The sequence below is a fragment of the Dermacentor variabilis genome, chromosome 4 (assembly GCF_050947875.1).
Source record: "Dermacentor variabilis isolate Ectoservices chromosome 4, ASM5094787v1, whole genome shotgun sequence".
In the NCBI taxonomy this organism is placed as follows: Eukaryota; Metazoa; Arthropoda; class Arachnida; order Ixodida; family Ixodidae; genus Dermacentor; species Dermacentor variabilis.
In genome coordinates, this window is record NC_134571.1 from 123,565,910 (window position 1) to 123,588,639 (window position 22,730).

At 45.1% G+C, this 22,730-nt stretch overlaps 1 protein-coding gene across 2 annotated transcripts; it reads left to right on the top strand.

The window, feature by feature from the left end:
• Positions 1–421: 421 nt before the first annotated feature.
• Positions 422–21,852, top strand: SkpA (S-phase kinase associated protein 1 SKP1-related A). 2 transcript variants are annotated; one of them, XM_075690193.1, is made up of 6 exons: positions 422–550; positions 1,376–1,472; positions 5,099–5,313; positions 12,899–13,039; positions 19,510–19,564; positions 21,334–21,852. In XM_075690193.1, the coding sequence occupies exons 2-6, from the start codon at positions 1,376–1,378 to the stop codon at positions 21,357–21,359; spliced, it is 534 nt and encodes a 177-aa protein (XP_075546308.1). In that variant the 5' UTR covers positions 422–550; the 3' UTR covers positions 21,360–21,852. The 2 variants fall into 2 exon arrangements, with proteins under 2 accessions (XP_075546308.1, XP_075546309.1); XM_075690194.1 differs by lacking the exon at positions 19,510–19,564.
• Positions 21,853–22,730: the final 878 nt, after the last annotated feature.

The following is a 22,730-nucleotide window of genomic DNA, read 5'->3' on the forward strand; positions in this document are numbered from 1 at the left end:
CGACGACAATGCCGAAGGTTACTCGAACGATGCTCGAGCGCGACGTGCAAAACATCTGCGGCATGAGGGCCTTATACACTTGCACTGCCTACCCAGTCGCTCCTAATCTAATGCCTGAATGCTCGGGAGTAATTCACCACGACGGCGCCACATTTACAGAATAAATGATTTGGTTGGTGTTGTTAGAACATAAATAACTTTCATTGTGCACTGATACTTTTCACAGTGCTTCACTGTATGACATGCGCTGAAATAAATTGGACGTTATCTAAACAAAGATTATTAAATTTTCCAAAAACTGGGAAAGTGGCGCCCTCTCAATATTCGCTCCTACCTTGAACACAGAACACCTCTGGCTTTGGCGTCATTGGGCAGGCATTGTGAAGATAGAGGGTTCGTGAAGAGGAAGTGTGGTTTTCGAACCAGCAGAGGGCGGCTGCGCTGTGGATATTGCTTCATAAGCCTCTCGAAATCACCGTGCGTTTGCAGTGCTGAGGTTGTGCTCTGTAGATTTGATCGGGCGACTTGCGTAGTCGGAGTTTCACTCAACGTAAGTATTGAATTTAGCCCGTGTAACATAATTTGTTGACCTTAGGTAGTATGTTTTCCGAAGTCGCTCAGAAAGCACACTGTGGCTGTGTTTGTTCGTTTTTTATTCTTTTAAGCCTAACTTGCTGATTTGGACCACCATTGGTTCCATAGTATTTTCGTTGTGTTGGGTCGTGCGTGTTATGCTTTTAATATGTGACCTGGTATTATTGCCATAGTTCTACCCGGGCTTCCAGTCGGCACTGTTCGTGAGCAGTTTTGGCGATTATATATGTTAAGCGCTGCCGCTAGACATTTGTTCTCAGCTTTGTCATGAATGCGCTACTAATTGTTCCTTGTAAATAGGTTGCGTAACATTTTATTTTTTTTTCCTGTCCATTTATCGGCGCTCCGCCTACTTAGGTTTTATTTCCATTTTTTTTTTTTCCTTTGGCATGTCTTCCCGACTTTTTTTGCATTTATGCTTGAAAGTTGATGGTGCTTCAACCTGCTGTGATGGCCGCAGCTCTGCGGCGCGTTATTCGCTTCGGTATGTGCAACACTCCGTGTAAATTAAGCTGCGTTTGAATTCTTTTCTAGCGCCAGTGACACGGGTAGTGTGTGCCATTGTCTGCGCTAGTGTTGCCCCTCATGGCGGCGTTGACAAGTAAACTGCTCCACGTGGTTAGCGTTGCTTCTATTCTCACGTGTCAACGATAACATTGCAGTTAGCACAGGGAAAGAGAGAAAGAAAAACTGCGCTTTACCGGCTGGGCCATTTACTAGCCGGTAGCTACTTGTAACGGGAGTTTTTCAGCGACATCTTTGTTTGATGCTTTGTTTGCAGATGCCGGTCATCAAGCTGCAGAGCTCCGATGGGGAAGTCTTCGAAATCGACGTCGAAATAGCAAAGGCGTCAGTCACAATCAAGACTATGCTGGAAGGTAAGCGTATTTGTAGCTCTATTCTTGCATTGCATTGCTTGTCCACAGCGTTTGTTATTTCTGGTGTGATAGTCGTCGGTGCTGTTGACGATAAGCTGCCGAACCTGCGGACCCCGCGTTCGCAATCTCCCGTAGCGGACTACCATGGTGCAAACCGTTGGGGGCGTTTTTATTCATTTTTTATTTGTTCGCGACGTCGCTCTTGCTTCGACGCAGGCCATTCCTTTGCTGTAAGACTTTCACAGCACCTACGTATCAAGGCCTTATGAGTGGCGTGGTGGTCGCAGGTATTGGCACGCTCAGGAACACTTAACGCAAACAATAGTCCCGCTTCATTCATTTAAGGAACCCACAGCGCCAAGGCATTGCAGGGGGTGGGGTGGAGGGGGAGGGGGGTACCAGTACATCACACTTCCGCTCCTAGGCAATTAAGTGCAAAGCCCCTCCCTCCCTTGCATAACAAAAGGCACATCTACGGCATCCAAAAGAAAGCATCATTTGATTCGTTTCGTAACATTACCCGGCACTCTTATTATTTCTATTATATATTTCTCTGTTCAAAGTGCTCAAGGCAGAGTTTCTAGTTTATGGTCAAGATTCGTTGGCTAGGAAATCTTTCTCGCACACGGGCAGCAATTTTATTTGCAAATTGCTTGTAGCTCGTCACTGCAGAATACTAACCTCTGTATTCAGAAGTGCACCTTGGAAGTGTTTGCTTGACTTGGTCAGAATAATGCCTCACATGCTGAAGGAAATGCAGTGTCTTGTGCATGTTCCTGGCATGTTATTTAGGTCTGGTCGAAGTGCGAGCTTCAAGTTGTGGCACATTTCTGAATACAGGGATGAGTGAAAATAGCACGATCGTTCATACTGGCCTTGTCCTACCTGTGGCTGTGTACATTTTTGCCAATTTGTAGATTGTTAATTTCACTGTTATGCCTGCGAGGCCATAGATATGAGAGTAGAGCGCCGCAAGATTGATACTGCATTTACACACCTGCACAAGCTCAAAATGTGTTACGTGATCTGAATTGCATTATTATCTATAACTGGGTTAGCAAAATTTATAATGCATCCATCCTTTAGAGGTGCCTGGCAACTTTACTGCTATAGCGATCTCTTATTCATTGGCAATGACATGTTGCATATTTGTCATCAAAGGCAGCACATAACCAGCGATCCATGTTGCCTGGAAAAAAGCGTCGTTCAAGTGTGCCTCACACCCGTAGTTCTATAACCAGTGACCCAAGTTTCTCTCGTGTTTGGTTTTGTACACATTCCCCCAGCACAGCAGCCTGGTGCTATGCCAATTTGACAAGGTTTGCGGGAAGGAGGTTCGGCACATACATGCGTACATGCTGCAAACTAGGTCAAGTTCCCAGAGAATGCTGGCAGCTTTAAGAAGCCGAACTTGTAACCCTATTTCTTGTCCCAAGCATGTCCAAATGGCTTTGCTGTCTTTATATTTGTGGACACCGGGGGAAAGTATTGATACGTCATGCAATTTAATGTATCTATCCATTGTACCCTTCACTGCAGTGTTCGTGGAAAGCATTTGGGCGTCATAAAAAAAAAAGCTGCAGTGTCACTGTTATAAAGCTTCTGCTTCACATAGCAGACGATTCCACCGAATGCATTTTGCCTCGTAATGTGCACTCTACTAGTACTGCACTTGCAGGGCCACCACGGCATTCTGTACTTCCTCCTCCACAAAATCAAGCCATGCCACGCTTCGCAGCATGTTGTCTATAGGCGTGAGACATACTCGCCGACAACTTTTCTTGAATAGGAAGCAGAAGCTAGAGGACCAAGGGCCGGGAGTAGTGCTGCAATTTTGTTCATGTAACATAATGATTTATTTTTTACAGCAGATACTTTAACACTTTCACCAGTGTGCTGATATTTTATTGTATTTCTTAGTTGGCACTTTCCCGTTTTAATGTGCAAGAGATTTTGGCTCCATAGTTTCCCTCAATAATCGCTCGGGAATTCTGGCGCTGCAGTTCATCCACCTTGGGAATGGTCGGAAGTACACAGATCTGTCTGATCTTGCTGCTTGTGGACTCTTGACATTCTTGTGGCTTTGTTTACTACACCTCATTGTCATAAATTTTGGAGCAATCTTTCAAAGTGCAGCAGACAAAGCATATATGCATAGTCGCTGGTAATTGCAATGATTCAGCTTGTCAAGGTAGCCAAATCAAATTGAGCCAGTCTCAAGGCACTGGCTTGCACACAATTCACAAGGGCATTTTGTCTGTTATCTATGCATGTGTGCATGGTGCAATGGTTTTAATATCGGGCTACTGTGCTAGAGCTCATGCTTATTACACGCTACTTTCTTAAACATGACAAGCTTACAACTAGTACAAGCCCCTTCTTGTGGAGGCCAATTTTGCCAACATGGGTAGGTTGTGTTGGCTAACGTACAATTTTACTCTTCATTCTCATATTGAGCATTTCCTTAGCCCCTATCAAATGCTGCCTCATGTCATTGTGGGCAGTTCGTACGCATACTTCAAGCATTCATTCTCCTTTCTTCTTGTGCTTCATCAGTGATTTGAACAGCACTCTCCTATGTTGTCGCCAGTGGCGTAGCAACAGGGGGGGGCCGTGTGCCCCGGGTGCAAGGGGCCAGTGAGTGAGGGGGGGGGGGGGTGTCATATACATCTGAAGACACCCCTCTTTCCACTGGCTACACCCGGGGAGGGGGTGACGGAAGACCTGTGGGCCCCGGATGCCAGACAACCTAGCTGTGCCACTGGTTGTCGCAAGGACCAGCCTTTCAAGAGCATTGATCGCAAGACTCAAATAGAATTTCGGATGGAAGCCTTACTCTACTGGCCCCTCCTGCCAAATCTCCCTGAGCTCCATTTTCGCACTCGCATCTTTACCACCTGCAGTATTTATGCACTCGCTGGATTACTTTAATGAACCATTGCTGTGCCCTATTGGTTGGCCACTGCTCTATGCAATGTTCTGCAGTGTCTTGTGCAGTTTGCTGGCTTCGTTGTCTAGTGTGCATTGCATTTCTGCTGACATAGTATTTCTCTCCTTGCTGCATCTTCACTGACATCCAGTTTTTCCTGTTTAATTATGACTGAAATTTAAGACTTGAACAATGCTTCAGTTTTAGACCCTCCTAGTTCTTCTTGACCACATCGTGTAAATGCTTAAGGAACCGCAGGAGGTGCAGCGGCTGTTTCCACAACTAAATAGCCTGCACCATCTTGTGAGGTTCCCCCAAAATGATGGCATGCTATGAAACATGCCTATCTCAGCATTTCTTTTAAACCTGATGCATGATGGCAGGGTTGCATTCATGAGTAGACGCACAGGAAATGCATGCACTTCAGTGCTCTACCATACCAATGACTAAATCTGAACCTGGATATAATGAATTGTGTATAACAACTCTAAATTCACTTAATTTTTGTATGCAATCTTTACATGCAATTGATACAGTGCACTATTTCGCAATCCTTTTCAGAGTTCTCTGTATTGAGATTCGACTATAGTTGGGCAGGTAGCCAGAATTCTTGTCTCAAGAGGCATAATCAATTGGCTAACAGGAAATTGTGCCTTGTGCTACCAAAAACTCTTTCACTTTCAACTTCTGCATGCAGACCTGGGCATGGACGACGACGAAGACGAGGTGGTCCCCTTACCAAATGTCAACTCTGCCATACTGAAGAAAGTCATCCACTGGGCCACATACCACAAGGATGACCCACCCCCACCCGAGGATGACGAGAACAAGGAAAAGCGCACGGATGACATTTCGTCCTGGGATGCAGACTTCCTCAAGGTGGACCAGGGCACCCTGTTCGAACTTATCTTGGTCAGTACAGCCTCTGATATCTGCAGTTCTGGAGTCTTATTTATTGCGGCTTCTTGACAGGCTACCTCATGGTTTATCCGCTAGTTTTGTGATGGGTCCTACATTACAGTAGTTCATGATTTACTGCAGGCCGTATTTGGGTGCACGCACAAGTGGTTACATCGTTGGTAATAGACAAGGTAGAAATAAAACTAGAAAAACAAAGAAAATGGATACAGGGACATCTACATTTGCAATCTAGAATTATCAATAAATATGGAGTTCCAAGAATGGTTATTGCACAACTTGTACAAAGCAGTGATATACCATGCACACAAAAGTTCAGTGCATTCACCATTTCACCTAATATTCGTCAAATGCACCCGCAAGAATTCATTCCTTTCCTTCATTGTGTAGTATAGTACAATGAAGAGGAATTATTCACAATATGGGGCCGTATTCTGTACCGGTTCGCTTTGGAACTGGTTCAGTCTGGCTGCTGTCATTGGTCGGTGCTTCGCTGTCCCCATCCCTGGTGGGTGGGACGTCAAATTTTGTTGACGTCACACAAGTTGTCAATCATCTGGAAAGGAACTGGTTCCCTGCTACGAGAGGAACTACGGAGAAGTGGTTCGCTCAAGGGTCGCGCATGGTGGCGAGCATGATGTTGAGGGTTGCTAGGGCAACTGTGGCTGCCGGCTAGACTCGCGCCAGCTGACTAGCCGGCACCTAGACGAGACAGAGACGGCAATGGCGGCTCCTTTGGTTGTGCTGCTGGCGAGCGCCGAAAGACATCGACGCAACGGGAGGCAACAGTGCGCCGGGAATGAAGAAGCGATTGCACTGTCGCAGCCTTCGGTCAGCCAGATCATTACAGCCGTCGCCAAGGCCATTACGGTTGTGGGCAAAGAAAAAGGATGGGTTAGATTCCCATCCACGGCGCAACAGAAAGCCGCAGTCAGCTGCTGGCCCAACACGCACAACGCCTTTGCTAGGTAGGGGTGCTCCTCGACAAATGAAACGAGTATTTCGCGCTGCCTCGCTGAAACATGATGACCCAGCCGCATGTCCTTGTGCGACGACATCGTTTCGGTTTTGGCGCGCGAACAAGTCCAAACGTAAACAAAGCGAGGAAAGTTGTTTGCATAACGTATGGCACACCACCTAGCGACTAAATAAAACAACCCAAATAAAATTACAACTCCCAGTAGCTGTCTGTGCCGCAAGCTCACATTTATTACTGAAAATTATATTTGCAGGTGTTCTATAGAAACCAATGTTTCTTTATAAAACCAGCAACATCCTTCAAGTGCTATACCGTCCAAGTACAAACCAAGATGATGACATGATCTTCCGGCAGACCATCGCTAGTTGATTGGTTCCCCTCACGCCGCCCCGTTCCACTCTTTCTCCGAGTGATGTAATCCAGATGTAACAGCCAGACCGAACCGGTTCCAAAGCGGACCGCTACAGAATACGGCCTATGAACGAACGATTGTATTGTATTAGTGTCAACTACAACTTGTAGTAATTCTATAATGGAATAGCATGAAGAAACCGGGGGATATTGGCATGTTAAGGTAACTAAATAGTTGCCTAACTTTTCATCGTGTGTGTGCAGTCAAAGTGCAAGGACGGCTTGGTTATGGGACATCCTCATGGTATTTCAAAGTGACCATGAGCCGCGTTTACAAGAATGCGACAGCGTCGCATTGCATTTCTAGCGCATCGCATTCATGTAGACAGCAGTAGTGCGCTAGGAAGGCACATCGCATCAATGCGCCAGGCGAGGCTGGATTTACGGGCGTGAGTCGACTCTCGCGGAGCGTGTAAACACAGGATCGTCGCATTAGGAATGATGGGAAGGAATTCTCCATCAACATGGCGGCGGTCCCGGCTGCCTGCTTCGAATTGAATTTGGCGTTGCTTTTGTAAAATGCACTTCGTTCGCAGCAAATAATTGTGTAAACGGCTTTCGCTTAGTCTCGGGCCGCTTCGACGACAGAATATTATGGATACCCTCGTGGTGTTTTAGAGATAGCTTCTCGTTTCGAACGAGTCGAAGCCTAATGATGGAAACATTCGATGTCGGCGCTACCTATCGCTAAAGTCGAAAAATAGCCGCAACGACGGCATATGGCCTCCGAGATCCGAAAATCTCTCTGGCCAACTAAAGCTGCAAAACACGTGCGCGGCTTTGCGTCCGCTACACTATAGTGTGTAGTGTACGCTATAAGTTGCGTACGCTAAACTAAAACTGTCTATTTCTCGGCACTCAACCACCAACGTGCACTCGGCCTACTACCGGAAACCAGTTACACCGGAAGTCGGTTGCACTTCCCTTATACAACACCATGTGGCGCTATGTTCTCGCGAGAGTTAAGGCACTACATGTAGACAGCGTCGCATCGCCTTTCCCCTATGCGCTTGGAAATGCGATGCGCCACTGTCGCATTCATGTAAACGGGGCTATGGTAATGATGTCAGATGAGTTTTAATCTGGACACCATTCTACAATAGTTTTCATCTTTGCCCTATTGCAAAAGACAGATGGGCTCGAGAAACGCAAATAGGTGGAAGATAAACCTCAAAGCTAAGTTAGGCGCCCTTTCTATTTTTGTAATTAAATATTGTTAAGGACTCCGGACTAGGTCTGCATATTCATATTTTTGCCTGATGAGGGCTTTGTATGCTGTTAAGTTTAGTGGGTGGTGCATGCTGTAGTTCGTTTTAAAAATGCAAGCTTTTTTTGGTGCTTTACTACAAACATTATCTATATGGGGTTTCCAACTAGCTCATGTGCATCACCCAAATTTTACATAAGCATTTTTAATGGTGTAAGCAACTTCTAAAGGCTCTCGTTTAGCGACACAAGCATCAAGTCTCTTGTTTCTCCACAGCACTTCCAATTCACCTCCCAAGATGACCAGGGACTAAATTCAGTATCGGGAAAGAAATAGAAAAAGTAATACAAAACATTTATGGGTTTCATTATAGATATGTCCGAGTATAAGTTAGTTCCAGTTGCTGATGTTTCTGGAATACCTGGAAGTCGAAATCACTGGTTATCGCACACTAAAGCACTCTCCCTATGAGCAAGACTATGGCAAAATTCCTGGAAGTAGAAACCAGAAGTAAAAATGTTGCACACAAGGTGTCTGGCTATTTCACCAGATAATAATCAAACGGTTGCCTAGCAGAGTGGATGTGACATTGCTCCCTCTCTCGCTTCTCAGCGCTCAACTGCTTGATCGCTAGCCACAGCTGGGTGCATGCTCGTTACATGCTGACCTTGGCACCGGAGAGGGTGCATATGGTAGGCCAGGTGGCGGGCTCTGTGCGTCCTCCTTGCCCTCCTTTGCTCCTTGCCCGCATATCATGCAAAGGAAGACATTCGCTTGCTTAACCTACAGAACGCAAATGTTGAGTTGCAAGTGCCACTAAGAGACGCCAAGGTCGGCTTGGGATCTCCTACTTTTTTTTTTTTTTTCCCTAAATGTTAAGCTTGCCCCTTTCTGAACTATTGATCTTCAAGCCCCATTTGTCGCACCATGCACTGCTTGAATGTAATGAATAAGTCGGACTTGATCAGTGTTGATTTATGCTGGTATAAACGACACAATTGTCTGCAAAAAAGTGTAATCTTCAAGTGGTTGCACTGATAAATTGATATTGTTAGCATAAACCAAAAACAGTGGGCTAAGCACCGCTGCTTGTAGTACTCCTGAGTGCAGGTTTAGTTTATCGGAGATCCAGTCGGATGCATTCCAATATATCGTGGAAGTTTTTTCCAGAATCCTTAGCCTTCGAAGTCGCTCCCCGCCTCATATGCGAGGCGAAATGGGGCCCACGCAGTGGCGTCGCTCTGTGGGGTGAAACAAATGCATTTGTCGTGTCTGTAGTTGCTACCACTGTATAATGAACCACTGTGTGGGCTTGCGTCGCAGCTCCGTAATGTCTCCCACTCACTTGCTTTCTTTGTCGCTGGCATATGTATGTGTATGTATATCTATATACTATCGACATGTCTGGGCTTTCCTGACAAGCTAGAGCAGCACACACTGTACAGTGTGTGCTGCACGAAGTACACGCTTGTTGACAAGGCACCTGCATGCACCTGTTCTCAGAAGGGACCCTTCTCTTTGGAGCCACAAATTGGCCCAGATCTTTTCACATTCCTTTGCTCCAAGTTGGTATAGAGCATTTCTTTTCATCGTGCTTGGACACCCCAAGCCAATTTTCGCCATTGGCATTGCTGTGCGGTTTCGTATACAAGTGCATGTATGCTATATGATATGCATACAGTTCATAAGTTCATACAGTACACTCGTAACGATGGTGGTTTTCACAATATTGGTTACAAGAAGCTGCTGTACCGGAAACGTTTGCATTTTTCATAGTGAAATAACGTACTTGCCATGCCCCAATGCCGCATTATTCATTATAATGAAGCTGGCTGTCCGTGCCAAAAGGTAGTAAAGTGAGACATCCTTGAAAAGAAAACGAGAAATTGGAGCCGCTGCACACCATGTGCTCATTTTCCAGCCTTCTCCATGCACCTCTCTCCCGTTGCCCTTCCGCCCCTCCGAAACACATATGGACCGTGCCAACTGCACTGCTCCCAGATTGCTCGCTGTCTCCTCATTCAGTGCAGTTGTGCAGCTTAATCGCTAGTTTCTTTGTTGGTTACGTCAAAATTGTTCCTGGCCATGTGGTTTCTCAGCCTCGTTTGACTACGCCAAAACGGGAAGATAGCTGACCTCCCACTGATCATCGGCAGTGCACGACATTGCCAGTGAAAATACATAGCACTGCTATAGGTTTGGGAACTAAGTGCTTCTAACAGATGAGGCAATCATCACGAATGTGCTTGCATTGGATAACGATGGCGACAAGTGATGCAGTAGGGCAAGCTGCCTCGCAGGAGGCCAGGCAGATTCAGTCCCTCCAGGGCTTCATCTTCCCAAGGAACCTTCTGCTGCACTACATAGAGCACCTGGACGCCTAGGAGAAGGGTGTCGGCAAGCTTCACGTAATGCACGAAAGGCTGACGCACATAGTGTTTTCTTGTGCAAGCCAGGGAGCAGAATGTGGAGAGATGCTTCGGGTGATCTCGCCCCGTTGTTTCATCTGGCTTTCGCGAAGCTGACGGACTGCTGTGGCAACCTTCTAGCATTTCTTAAACGCCCCTTTGGGGCCACCAAAGCAACGCCTCTGTGGAGCTCGCATATCACTTGCCACCCACGATTCTTTGCACTTGTTATAGCACTGCAATTGTAATGCTGACAGCTGCGGCCTGTTAAATGCAATCGGAACGCCCAGGAAGCAGTTGAAGCCATATGTAGGAAGGTGGTGGGGAGGGGTGCTGGTCTCCCAACCATTATAGTTTTCTTGTACAGCTCTGCCTTCCCCTTACTTGGTATTTTTTTTTCATGCAACCCAGTTATGCCACTTATTGATTATAACAATATAATTTTCGTGGCGCTTCAATATAAGTAGGTTTGACTGTGTGGGTTATATTGCCATACCATTCTGTCGCTGAAGTTGCTCATACCAGGTCTTGCATTAAGAATTCCTCGGGAATGTTGAGCATGGCAGCCCACAAGCAAATGTCGGGGAAACAAAATGCAGTGCGTGCCTTTTATCACGCGTGTAATATTTGAATGCAAGCCTGAAAATGATGTAATTTTATTCGTGTGACTGCATGCTACCTCTGAGATTGGCCAGAAAAGTTTGAAACATTCAGTATGCAAGAAAGTAATGGTTGAGACGTTGACTTCTATAAACCTAAATTGTCTGGCGGCAGGATTTAAACAGGAGACCTCTAGCACAACAGCTCGTTTTTACTTGGTCAGCTTGTGTTCATGCCGCCACTACAGCTACAAGTCTTGCAATTCGTGCAATATTGTAGCATGTTGCTAGCTCATTCATCGCTTCACCCTTCAGGCAAAACTACGAAGTTTTTCTTGATTGGACTCCTGTGTTAGCCTTAGATGAAGAGACTTACCGTAAAAACCGGAATAAAAGTCTGAACTGTTTTTCAAAAGACCATTGCGAAAAGTCTACCCTCGTCCTGTATACTGGACATTGGCGGAAAAACTACGGAAGTCTTCCAACAATGGGCAGGTGAAGTAGAGCCACCATCAGCGCGGCGTGGCAACATTGTGGCACCGCCAATTTGCTTTTACATTGTCACAAAGTTATATTGGTTAAAGGCTGGTTTTTCATTTTGTTTCAAAATGAGCGGAAGCCAACGGCAATTCATTGTTGCCTTCAAGAAAAGGGTGATTGAGTGCGCTGACGTCCCCGACAACCTCGCGGCACAGCACGAATTTGGAGTATCCGAAAAGCGCATTCGGTACTGGCGGAGGGAGAAGCAACAAACCAACAGAAAACGTCATTTCGTGGGCAGACCGCAGCACTGGAAGAAAAGGTTGCGGAGTTCATCCGGGAGCTGCATGTAAGATTGCTGCCTGTGACTGCCGAATGCATCCGTTTGAAAGCGGTGGAGATTGCACGCGCCTCTGGACTGGGCGGCGAGAAGCACTCGTCGTCAGACTCTAGTTCGGACGACTCTGATCAAAGGCATTGCTCTGATTTGGAGTAGCGCTTGCACACTTCATGCCCTTCTGTGTACTGTACACCCGGCCAATTTTTAACAGTATTGCGCGACGATTGACCCACGTGTTTGTTCGCACCTTACCATCATGGAGCGGCGAAATAGCGAAAGTAAGCACAGGTGTACACATGCGCGTATCTCGTTTGTTTCACCACTCGGCGCCATTAATAAGGTGCTGACAAGCACGCGGGTCGATGGTTGCGTGATACTGTTAAAAACTTGGCCAGGTCCACATGCGAGCAGCGTTTAAATACTGTCACTATTGTGCATGAGTCGCATTTGTTTCAAGGTAAGGGTGTCTTTCGGTACTTTTGCCATTGAAAATTTTTTTTCATTTTTAGAATTCATTAGTTGGGTGATCGACCTATAGTCCAGTCTTTAAGTTAGGTAGGTCATTTGGTTGCTGGATTCGGGGTACATGATTTTCATGGACCCAAGTTTTATTTTTGCATGAAAGAATGTGTGTTTGTGGTACTGTAAAGGGCTTCAGTCACGGCAAATGAGTGTGGTAGAATAGAGTAAATACAGTAGGTACTTTCTTTTGCAATGGCATGACAATAGCTGAAATACAATGGCTTTCACATGTACACTTCTACACACAGCATTGCATTCAGCTTTTCTGACCACTTGTTAAATAATATTGTTGCTTTGGTTCTTCGTGAGCTCGCTAATGTTGAATAATTTGGGACTTTTTCGTGGCTAGTTTCAAAGAGCTCTACTTTTCAAGCAGAGCTGGAAATTGTGCCTTTATTTATTGGCCTCCACAGCAGTATTTCGATGTAGGCAAGGTGCAAAAGTCTTGCTCTGCCGCGATTTGGAGCCATGGCCAAGAGCCCCAGGTGACCGTAATTAATCCAGAATGCTCCACTACAACATTCTTCAACCACCGAGCAGTTTCATGACCAGTGCTGTTTTTTGAAGTAGAAACAAAGTTTTACTTCCGTTCACCTTGTGTTTGTTTTGCATCTCTCGCTTCTTTCTTCTCAGGCTGCGAACTACTTGGACATTAAGGGCTTGCTTGATGTCACCTGCAAGACTGTTGCCAACATGATCAAGGGCAAGACACCTGAGGAGATTCGCAAACAGTTCAACATCAAGAACGACTTCACTCCCAGCGAGGAAGAACAGGTAACATCCCTAAAGTGTGCTCTGCCCGATGGACGTGGCTAAGCTGTTCAGGGTTGCATGCATCAAGTGTGTTCATGTTGTCTAGGCGAGCTTGCATGCATTTTCAGTATGTTAGTTAAACCTTGTTATGCCACAGTTGTGATGCATACTGAATGTAACACAGGCTTAAAGTTCTGCTTCTGTGCTTCAGACCTATTTGTGCATTGCAAAACTTGCTTGATAGTTTACTGCACTTCCCCACTTCGTTCGGTTCTGTCTCAATTGTTTCTGGATCGACAGATGTTGTATTGGGCCCAGGTGTTTACCTATGCAGTGCAGTGGTGCAGCGTAGCCTATCTTGCCTGGTATGTGAAATTTCAATTAGGGAGCAGACAGCAAAAACCTCATTACCCTGTTCCATGTTACAGAAACCTCTTGCCAATTTTCAGTGTCACAGATTTATGAAAAGGTTAATTGCTAAAATTGCCGCCAGAAACCAAGGCTGTCCAGTAGATTGACACAATGCGTGCAAGTTTTTAATGCAGACTCTCGCGGGTCCCGTCTATGTACATTTGCCCACTTTGTTCTTCAGGTTCGTAACTTTCCTCTGAATCTTGGTACAGCATTTCTCAATTGTAATCTCATCTGTACTGGTGGTACCTAGCTCTTGTAGTGCTCATTTCGTTTGCATCAACAGCCAGTCACAATTCAGTTTCTTTGGCACTGCTACTAAGGACTTAACCCTTTCAGAGTCAATGACATGTATACGGCACCGCAAACGAGTCCTATGTGGTTCATGCCCTATACTTACGGTGCAGTCCGTATGTCTAAAAAAGCATCCCAATTTCCTAACATTCTTTCCTAGCATGTGCTATTGTATGGGAATACACTGAATTTTTTTTTCTCGCGCCTCCCTCTCTCGGTTTTCGTTGCATGGTTTGCTCCGGCGCATCTATACTACACCTCATGCATGGGCGGGCAGCAGTTTGGGTTTTGTTCTGCAGACAGTTTCGGCTTCTTGCGCTTGCAAAAGTGATGGCTATCGTTACTTATTGCTCAAAGGGCAACAGCCTGTTACTTGCTTGTTTTGCTCACAGGGGTGCACATGCAAAGGATGCCGCCATGCATGTTTCCTTTTCTTTATCGCCTCTAGTTGGCAATAAGATGAAGATTAGCAGAAGTTCGTCGCCCATTGCTTTTTTGAAAGGCACAGAACCATACAGTTCAGTGCGCTCACCTATGCAGTTCCATTACGCTGTGAATGTAAATATTGGCATAAGAGTAGTAACATTTGACACTTGCTAGATAGTCTCGTGTGCACATTTTCTAAGCCTTCAACATTGTGTGCAACAATGCATCAAATTTTTCATTTGTTTTTACTGTTATTCATGAATAAGCAGTACATATATGTACCAATGCAAAATATTATTCTTGGTTTACGGTCACCGTAGAACAATTGTGGCAATTTTTTTTAATCTAAATAGGTCCCCCTGAATTTAAATCTGCAATAAATCTAACCTGGGTGGTCGCATATGGCGCAAAAGATAGACTCTGAAAGGGTTAACATACCTTCTTGTGTGAAGCCCACGACTTGTGCTACAAGCCTTCCTGCAGCTTGTCTCCTAAATTAAGTTTAGCACAAAGTAGGATTGTGGTCTTTTGTGCTCATATCCTCTTCATACCTACTGGCCTTGTGCAAGTCTTCTCTATACATGTTAGAGGTAAATTTCTCTGATGTATTGTCCTTTCAGAATTTCCACTCTTAGCACTGTCTTTACTCTTGTAATGAAGCTTTCTTTTTTTTTTTTTTCCAGAAATGTTCACCTCAGTTTGGAGGCAGGCTGCTTTACGCGAGAGGAAAAGCTATGGCAGATTTATATACAAGTTGAATTTCGATATGAGATGTGCATAGGAAACTTGCTACTAAGTTTGCCTTTTTAGTCGCTTGCTGCTTCATCGTTGCTGGCGACCTACAGTCAATCTCCTGTGCCATCCAGGCTGTTTGAAATTTAGCTTTTTGAAGCTGTGGATGATCGTATCGCTGGGAATTGAACTACATGTCTCCCGAATCCATCCGCAGAGCATGTCAGTGAATGGCCTCCTATATTTGCCTGCTGGAGCAAGGTTGTGGTTTCCCTCGGCCATCCACTCGGTGTACAGCCACCACACGTCCTTAAAAGGTTTACTGACGGACGCATCAAGGGGCTGCATCACCGTCCTCGGGCCACACGGGACCAAGGCAATGTCTGTGTGCATTTTTTTCATTTCACACTGGATGTCCTCCTCCAGATGGCTGCAGAAACTCTTCACTACAAGCAGCAGTGGCACAAGGGCCCCCGGACGCAGTCTCAAACTGTCTGCAGCTAGTTAACCATCAGCTCCACTGACATCCGGGCCCCCTCCCAAGCACAGACTTGGATGCCAGCGGGATGAGTTCCTGGGAAGTCTATTCCACTTCAAACAATGACACAGCAGCAGCTTGCTGCCGTCAGCTGTCTGCACATCCCCGTGCACCGTTGTTTTTCAGTGCTTGTTGTCTTCACGTGCACACTTTTCACTCCTTTCAGTTCCACCATGCTGCTTCGTGGCACTTTGCCGTTCAAAGCAGTCTCGGTGTTTTCAATCGGAAAACTTCTTCCTGCCGGATCCAAATGGCAAACCCATGGAACTCTTGATTTCGCAGTCCTGCCGGCAATTGTTGGCATAACGTTGTATGCCTTCTAAGCTACAGCCCCTTTCGGCATACGATTCCTGTTCAACCGCTGCTGGCCTTAAAATTTCAAGCAGGAATGCCGTCATTTCTGCTTGTGGCCCCACGTGTCGTTCTGAATCTGCTCGTGGGACACTGTGGAGGCTTTACTCCGGAACCTCTTAACATATTCCAGAACTTCGTTCTCCACAAGCAACTTGCCTTGTTTTGGCCCTCGGAAATGTGTGGCAAACCTTTCCTCTTTTGTAACGTGAAGCTCGTCCTCTGGTTTTTGCCAGTAGTGCACACGCTGCATCGCTGCTGAAGTGCCATCCAGCTGCAGTTATGCTCCAACACGTACTCGACAATCAAACTGCCCGTACAGCTAGCATACTGGCCGATCATATCTTCACGCAGCTTATCGCAGCATGTGCCCAAGGAAGTTGGTTCTCTGCGAACTCAAACTGAAGCAACAATCAAATGCTGGAGAATTTGTTGTTCGTTTTATTAGCACATCACTGCACTTGCATCGCTCTTAAGCAACAAGGTTCCTTTTGCATTCAACAGATGGCATTCTGCCACAAAAAAGATTCGATATTTAAATTGAGACGTACATTATCTGCACTCGCACAATTTCTTGTAGTACAAAAGTGCGGGTGCTTTCATTAGTGTATGAAGTGTCATTTTTCTTTTTTTAAGGGAGACATGGCTATTGAAGTGTTCATTTTTTAAATCAATATTAATAACTTCGAAAGTGGCACAAAAATGACTACAAATATGCAATTAGTTATAGTAGCTCAATTAGTTCCAATAATTAACTAGTCGCTTCTGTTCAAGGCCAAAGTGAGAAAAAAAATTGCTTGCTGTGCTGCATACATTAGGCTCCGTATAGCAAAACAACTTTCTTTCCATCTGTTCTTGGTGTTAAGATATCAAGGCCCGATCATTGCATAGAGCTCAAAATGTGTTTTGATAAGTACGAACAGCATTAACTCGCAACGGGACGCACTGGAAAAGAGGCCACCCTTGGCACACCAAACAACCGTTGCAGCTCCATTTACGACTTGGCTGGAGTGCTTGGTTTGTCCCGTAGTTCAGGCATGGTTAGTAGCTACTGAATTGCCTAGGCTTCACTGCTTTTGTTTTGAGGAGGTGCCAGCATAAGACACAAATGTATCTCTCCAGGCGCTTCGGTGGCAGGAATTTGCATGTGGTCGTGCAGGTGGTGTTCTAATTACTCTATAGTATGCCATTTTGTCCTTGTACGTTACAGTAAAACCTAAAATCTGGCACTTCAGAATCGTGTTCTCTTCCCAGCTGGCATATGCAGTATCTAGTGGTATCAAACTCTTGTTCGTTTAGACATGTTTGGCCGCACACTAATTTGGACAAACCTTGGAGCAGCGCTAGCATCCAACTGTACTGTCGGAGTCTGCATCGCCATTCATCAGCGTGAAAAAGACGGTTATGCTGGAGCGCTTCATCTATTTTTTATAGTACTTATTCCTATGTTTATCGCTACACATGGCAGTGCATTGGGCACATGCCTCTGGAAACAAGTCTTCATTGTCGATGATCGTATTGACAGCGACCATGGTTCCATCTTGCAGCATCGGTTTCAGTGCGTGCTTTGGCCGCGTGCCTTTCAGAACTGCGTAATTGTCATCTGCAATCGTGCCATTTGCGACCACGGTTTTGTCCACAGTGGATGCGGCAAACAGTAGTTTTGCTTCGTCTTGGTGCACGTTGGCTAGGTGCCTCCAAAATTGTAGTCTCCTTCAATGATTTAATCAATCACTGTGGTGGTTGCAGTAAGCAAGTTTTGTTTGAACTGTGTGCAATGCGCAGATGATGACGCACGCTGGCGTCAAAGCCACCAGCTGCAGAATGATAGACGGGTTATTCTGTTTAGTTTCCTGCATTTAGTAAAGGGAACTCTGGCACCGCAGTAGTTTCGGGTAGTACAGTCTATAACCCCCTTATAGCACTCTCGGATATAGATTTTTGACTACATTTCATGTCGTTCAAGATTTTCCAACCCAGCCTATCTGAATGGCGTATAGATATAAAAAAATTTTCAAAATCGATGTGCATTACAACAAAGTAGTTTTTCTATAACCAACACTTCAAACCCGGTCACCATGAAAGGAAAGCGCATGCGAAATTGTGAAGAATGGAAGCCTGAGCACACGAGCAGAGCAGTGCGCCCCCCTGCTCCGCACTGAAGATTTGACTGCCAAGTTGAATGAGGGCTGCATGTGAATTGCAGAACCCAGGAGGAAAGTAGCCCTTTCAACCATGATAGGGTAACTGTGCTTTTCAAGGCAAGTCTCCAGCGTGCTTCAGTGCAAAGCAGTGCTGTGCACCGCTGCCCTGGTTTGATCTCTGAGGCTGCGACAGTGGTACTTGTTTTAGAACTGCTCTATGTGGCACCACATGCACTAAGTTGTGTACTATTGCATTCGGCATGAGCTTCAATGTGAAAGCGTCAAAGGATTCGTGCATTGTTTGAGGACTAATATGATCCAGCAGCTGCTCAAGTGTTTTGTCCACATTTGCGTGGCTCAATCTCGCGTGAACAAGCAACGTCTTTGCTGCCACGTAAACTTGCAGTGTGGGTGGTTGCAGTTCTATGCTTTATTTAAATTACCATCGCGAGCCATTGGCAATATTCTCTTTTGAACTTCACTTATTTGGTCGAAGCGACATGAATACATCGCAGCTCTCTGCATGGGTTTAGGCACTACTGCAGCTGCTATGGCATGCTGCAGTAGTTTGTACTTATCCTTATGACATTTTCTCCAGAAGTGCGTGGATTTCATCTTGTTTTGGGGCACAGCAACTGAATCTTGCTGTTGCCACTTCGCTGAATTTTGGGTTTCGCATGGCAACTAAGGGACAGCCCTTCACCTGTTGGTCTCTTGTGTACAAAGCATTGCCTCTGCCTCTGTGCTTGGTGGAGGCTCCAGCCAGAGCTAGGACTCTCACCAGAACTGCTTATCTATGTAAAACTTCTGCTTGTGAGCCTGATCCTTCGAGCATCTATGGAATTCCAACCAGAAGACTGGGAAAAATTGCCGCAAGTCCAGTGGTGTACCGTCAAATTCGGTCGTATTAAAGTAACAGTGCAATGTTGAGGGCAGTAATAAATAATTAACAGTACCAGTCTATAAGAGCAGGGCCGAGCACCAGCTTTTCAGCACTGGCTGAGAGGGTGCCCCGTTGAGGGTGATGAAACCAAAACAGTGCTGCCAAGACTCGTTCATGGCGAGGCTGTAACTTGCAACACCTAAGTCAGCTGCACAAAACACTGGTAAGACATTGCAACAAGAACAGTGCCACTGGAAGTTGGCCATGATCTTCTAGAATTATGGATGTACACATGTCTAGTTTCCACATGCTTCCCATTTATTGCATTTCGTGAGGAGTTTGTGCACATGTTGCATGCAATTTTTGCCATGATAGATGTTTTCCTTTTGTGCCTACTGTTTCTTTTTTTTTTTTCAGTGTCTTGGGCACGTGCACGCATTGCCTGCTGCAGCAAAATAGTCATGTTCAGTTGTTAATAGCGCTTGTCCAGTCTGCCTCGCTTTACTTTGTCCCATCTTTGGGCTTCACAATAATCAAACATCCTCTTCCAGGTTGGGAAAGCCTGCATCATGAAGGTCTGGTATTTTAGCAGGTAGCCTCGTAGGGTAACCACAGGTTGGGTCTGTGGAAGTTGCTCTAGCTCAGTTGCCTGGCATATTTTGTATTGTCCTTCAGTGTATGCAGTCTGCCCACAGTTTGTTCTTTATTACAGGGGACGACACTAAATGACGGGACAGAAGAGGAGCATACACACACAACACTACTCGGTGTGTGTGCTCTTTGTTTGTGCCTTCCTTTAGTGTTCTCTGTAAATGTTGGCACATGGTGTTCTCGTGCAGCATTAGCTCGTAAAGCGGATAGAGCACAAGTGCAGGTTTAGGATTGTTGCTGTATCTTGCAAAATGCAAAAGCGTGGCAGAGTACAGCAGAGTGCTGTGTGGTTTCGCACTCTGCATCTTCGCTTCTTAGTGGCTTGTCATTTGCAGTGACTATGATACTTAAAGGCTAGCAGCAATGAAATTTCACTTTCGGTAAGTTCGGAGTAGTACAAGGCCACAATTCTTTTTTAATCGGCGGCCGTGGTTGTACTTTTCTCTGAAGCACGTTTCATTTAACTTGTCTCATTATCTAAAGTACTAAACATAATTCGCTTTATTTGGGAGACTTGTAAAACAAGTAATATTGCAATGTTGTACCAACAGTGATCCTTTGCTCTTCAAATACTGAATTGAGGAAAGCTTCTATATGAAATTTATGTAGCTGTTTGTGATCTATGCAATGCCGTGCATATTAAGCAAGTTATCGCTAAAAACCTAAAGAAACGAAGAAATGCCCCATTCCAACCATTTTATAACAAGGAGCTGTAATATGAAGAATTTCCCACGAATTTTTTATCCTAGTTCATTTTGAGAGTGCACAAAATTTCATTTCAAAATATTCATAATAAAAGTGGCATAACATGTGGACAAATATTTTTTAAGGAAACGAAAAATACCCCCTTGAGGCAGTTTCCAGAGTAAAAAAAAACAGTTGCACAATTAAGTACAATACTAGTAAACATTAGACATACAAGTGCAAATATTGATGTATGAGAAACATTGCAAACCAGAAGTAACTTTACTCGAGGAAATCTGACTCTGACTGTGGCCTTGCACCTTACTGCAATCTTGGCAAGCTTTGGAATTGCAGTTTTATCATTCCCTGCCTGTGAATAGCATGTCAGCAGATTACTTTTGCATCATGCCCGCTAACGCTAGGTACAGGTCCCAGCATGTCTCGGCTTTTTTTTTTCGGCATGCCATGGTCTTCACCAAATCTTTGAAATCGTGCCGATAAGGTGTTCTAGCTCAATGTTCTGGGTAATGCGTGGCTTCTGCCCATCGTTTTCATATCACATGCATCTGTTTCGGAGGTGCTTTTTAAATGCCTGCACTTGTGTTTCACATCTAATGTTTTTAGAGACAGCTCCACAGCTACTCTCTAAAACTAGGTTTTTCTAGTCTTAAAATTTCATTTCGCTTGTCAAATTCAGGTAAAGGCAAAGTTAGGTCACTTGATGAAGGGGCAACTCTACTGATTTCTTTTTTTTTTTTTTTATGGAGAGGGCATTGCAGCTTATAGAGCACTACACGGACCTTTATTTACTAATCCCACGCTGCAGTATATGAACATTCAATCTCTAAAGTGTTTTAGGGATCGAGCAAGGTCAACCTTAGTTTGTCCCCAAGACACTGCGATTTGAATAACGTTTCTCTTGCATTTTGAATTTCACTGATTGGTGCCACCATTTTTCATTATTCTTCGATACTGCTTTCCTACTCACTACTTCTTGCAGAGTGGATAGTGTCTTAAGGTCCTCCAAAGTCATGTTTGGGCATAATTTAGGTTTCTGCAATATCCATAGCTTTGAATGCCATGTTGTTCTTTGGTAAATGTATATTTAGATCTTTCTGCTAGATGTTAAATGAGTGGCAGCACCACGCCTTAATGTTGTTAGTCATGCTGGTTGTCTAAGGTCTGCCCTGTTCTGTTTCAGGTTCGCAAGGAGAACGAGTGGTGTGAAGAGAAGTGAGACCTTCTGTGTTAGTGGTAGCCGAGCAGGCTTTGTTTACAAATCTGGCACTGTAGCTTCCCCTTGTCCACCCATGCCTTCAAGTTCAGTGTTTTTGCCACATTTTTTCTTTTGAGACAGACTGTGCAATTACTGAACAAGTCTTGAGAAAAAAAAATGTTAAATTTTGGGTTTCAAGGCAACCTGTGTACAGCTCTTTTCTGGAGGTTGTTTTGTGTGGTTTTTATTCATTAAAGTTCAGATGTCAACCAAGCATTACTCCATAGATGACTGCTAGTTCCGTTTTTGGCCGTCACCTCGCAGCTAGTAGCCCTCAACTACCATACTACGATGCTACCTCCCTAGCTGCTAAATGCCAGCGTAGCAGCGTATGCAGCCCGCTTTGTTCTGTGATGTGACAGTGTTCTATGGGGTTTACCTTGCTTGTATGCTCGCGTTTTTGAGTGTTCTGTGAACGCTGGAATAAAATATATTCGCTCCGTATGTCATTCTGCTGTGTTTATCCATCGACTTGTGCAATGATAAAAGCACTGAGCTGTATTGCTGTGCCAAAACATGCTAAAGTGTACAGTAGACTCTTGTTTATGCGATCCCGTTTCGTGTGATTTCCTGATGAGAGTTCACGGTTAAGAAAATTGAGTGACCCTCTACAGCTGCACTGCTTTACTGATTAATGTGTTCCTGGCACCAACATCCACTGCATGGCGAAGCTGCGCTTATAGTTTTCAGTTCTCTAGAATCCATGTGCAGTACTCGCCCACTTGTCACGTGAAAGTTCCAGCACACTTTCCTCTTCCAACGTTGCCGTCGTAGCTATTGTACACTTGTTGTGGAACACATGGGCGATGCTCACGGCACATCAGTGGTGGCGTTAGGCCGTTGGAAGTGTACTTGCACAGCTTTAATATTACAGCAATAACCCAAGCACGCCACTGTTCCCACATGCAGAATGTGCAAATTTAGTTTTCTGGCAGGTGGCGCCCACCAGCTACATATATTTTGGTTTCCCGTTGCAGTGTTAAAATGACGCGCAGCAGGAGAGTCGTGTCTTGTGCTGTAACGGTCCGCACAACCCTTTGCATTGCGTAGGTGTAGACTACATTTCAAAGGGGCACTTAAGACAAAACAATGAATCTGTTTAGACTGAAAGAAGCATTGTTTGAGAACCCGGCAGGCGGTCACTTAAAAGTATGTTTATGATTAGTTGAGCAAATGGTGAACGCACCAGTATTGTAATTCCGCGCCAAACTTAGACGTCTGTGTTGCGTCGGGGGATACCAAAGTATGCTTTCGCATTTGGGCGTTTTGGGTCGGTAAAGGTTCCAGAAACTTGCAATGTTTATTATTTTGTTCCTTTAGAA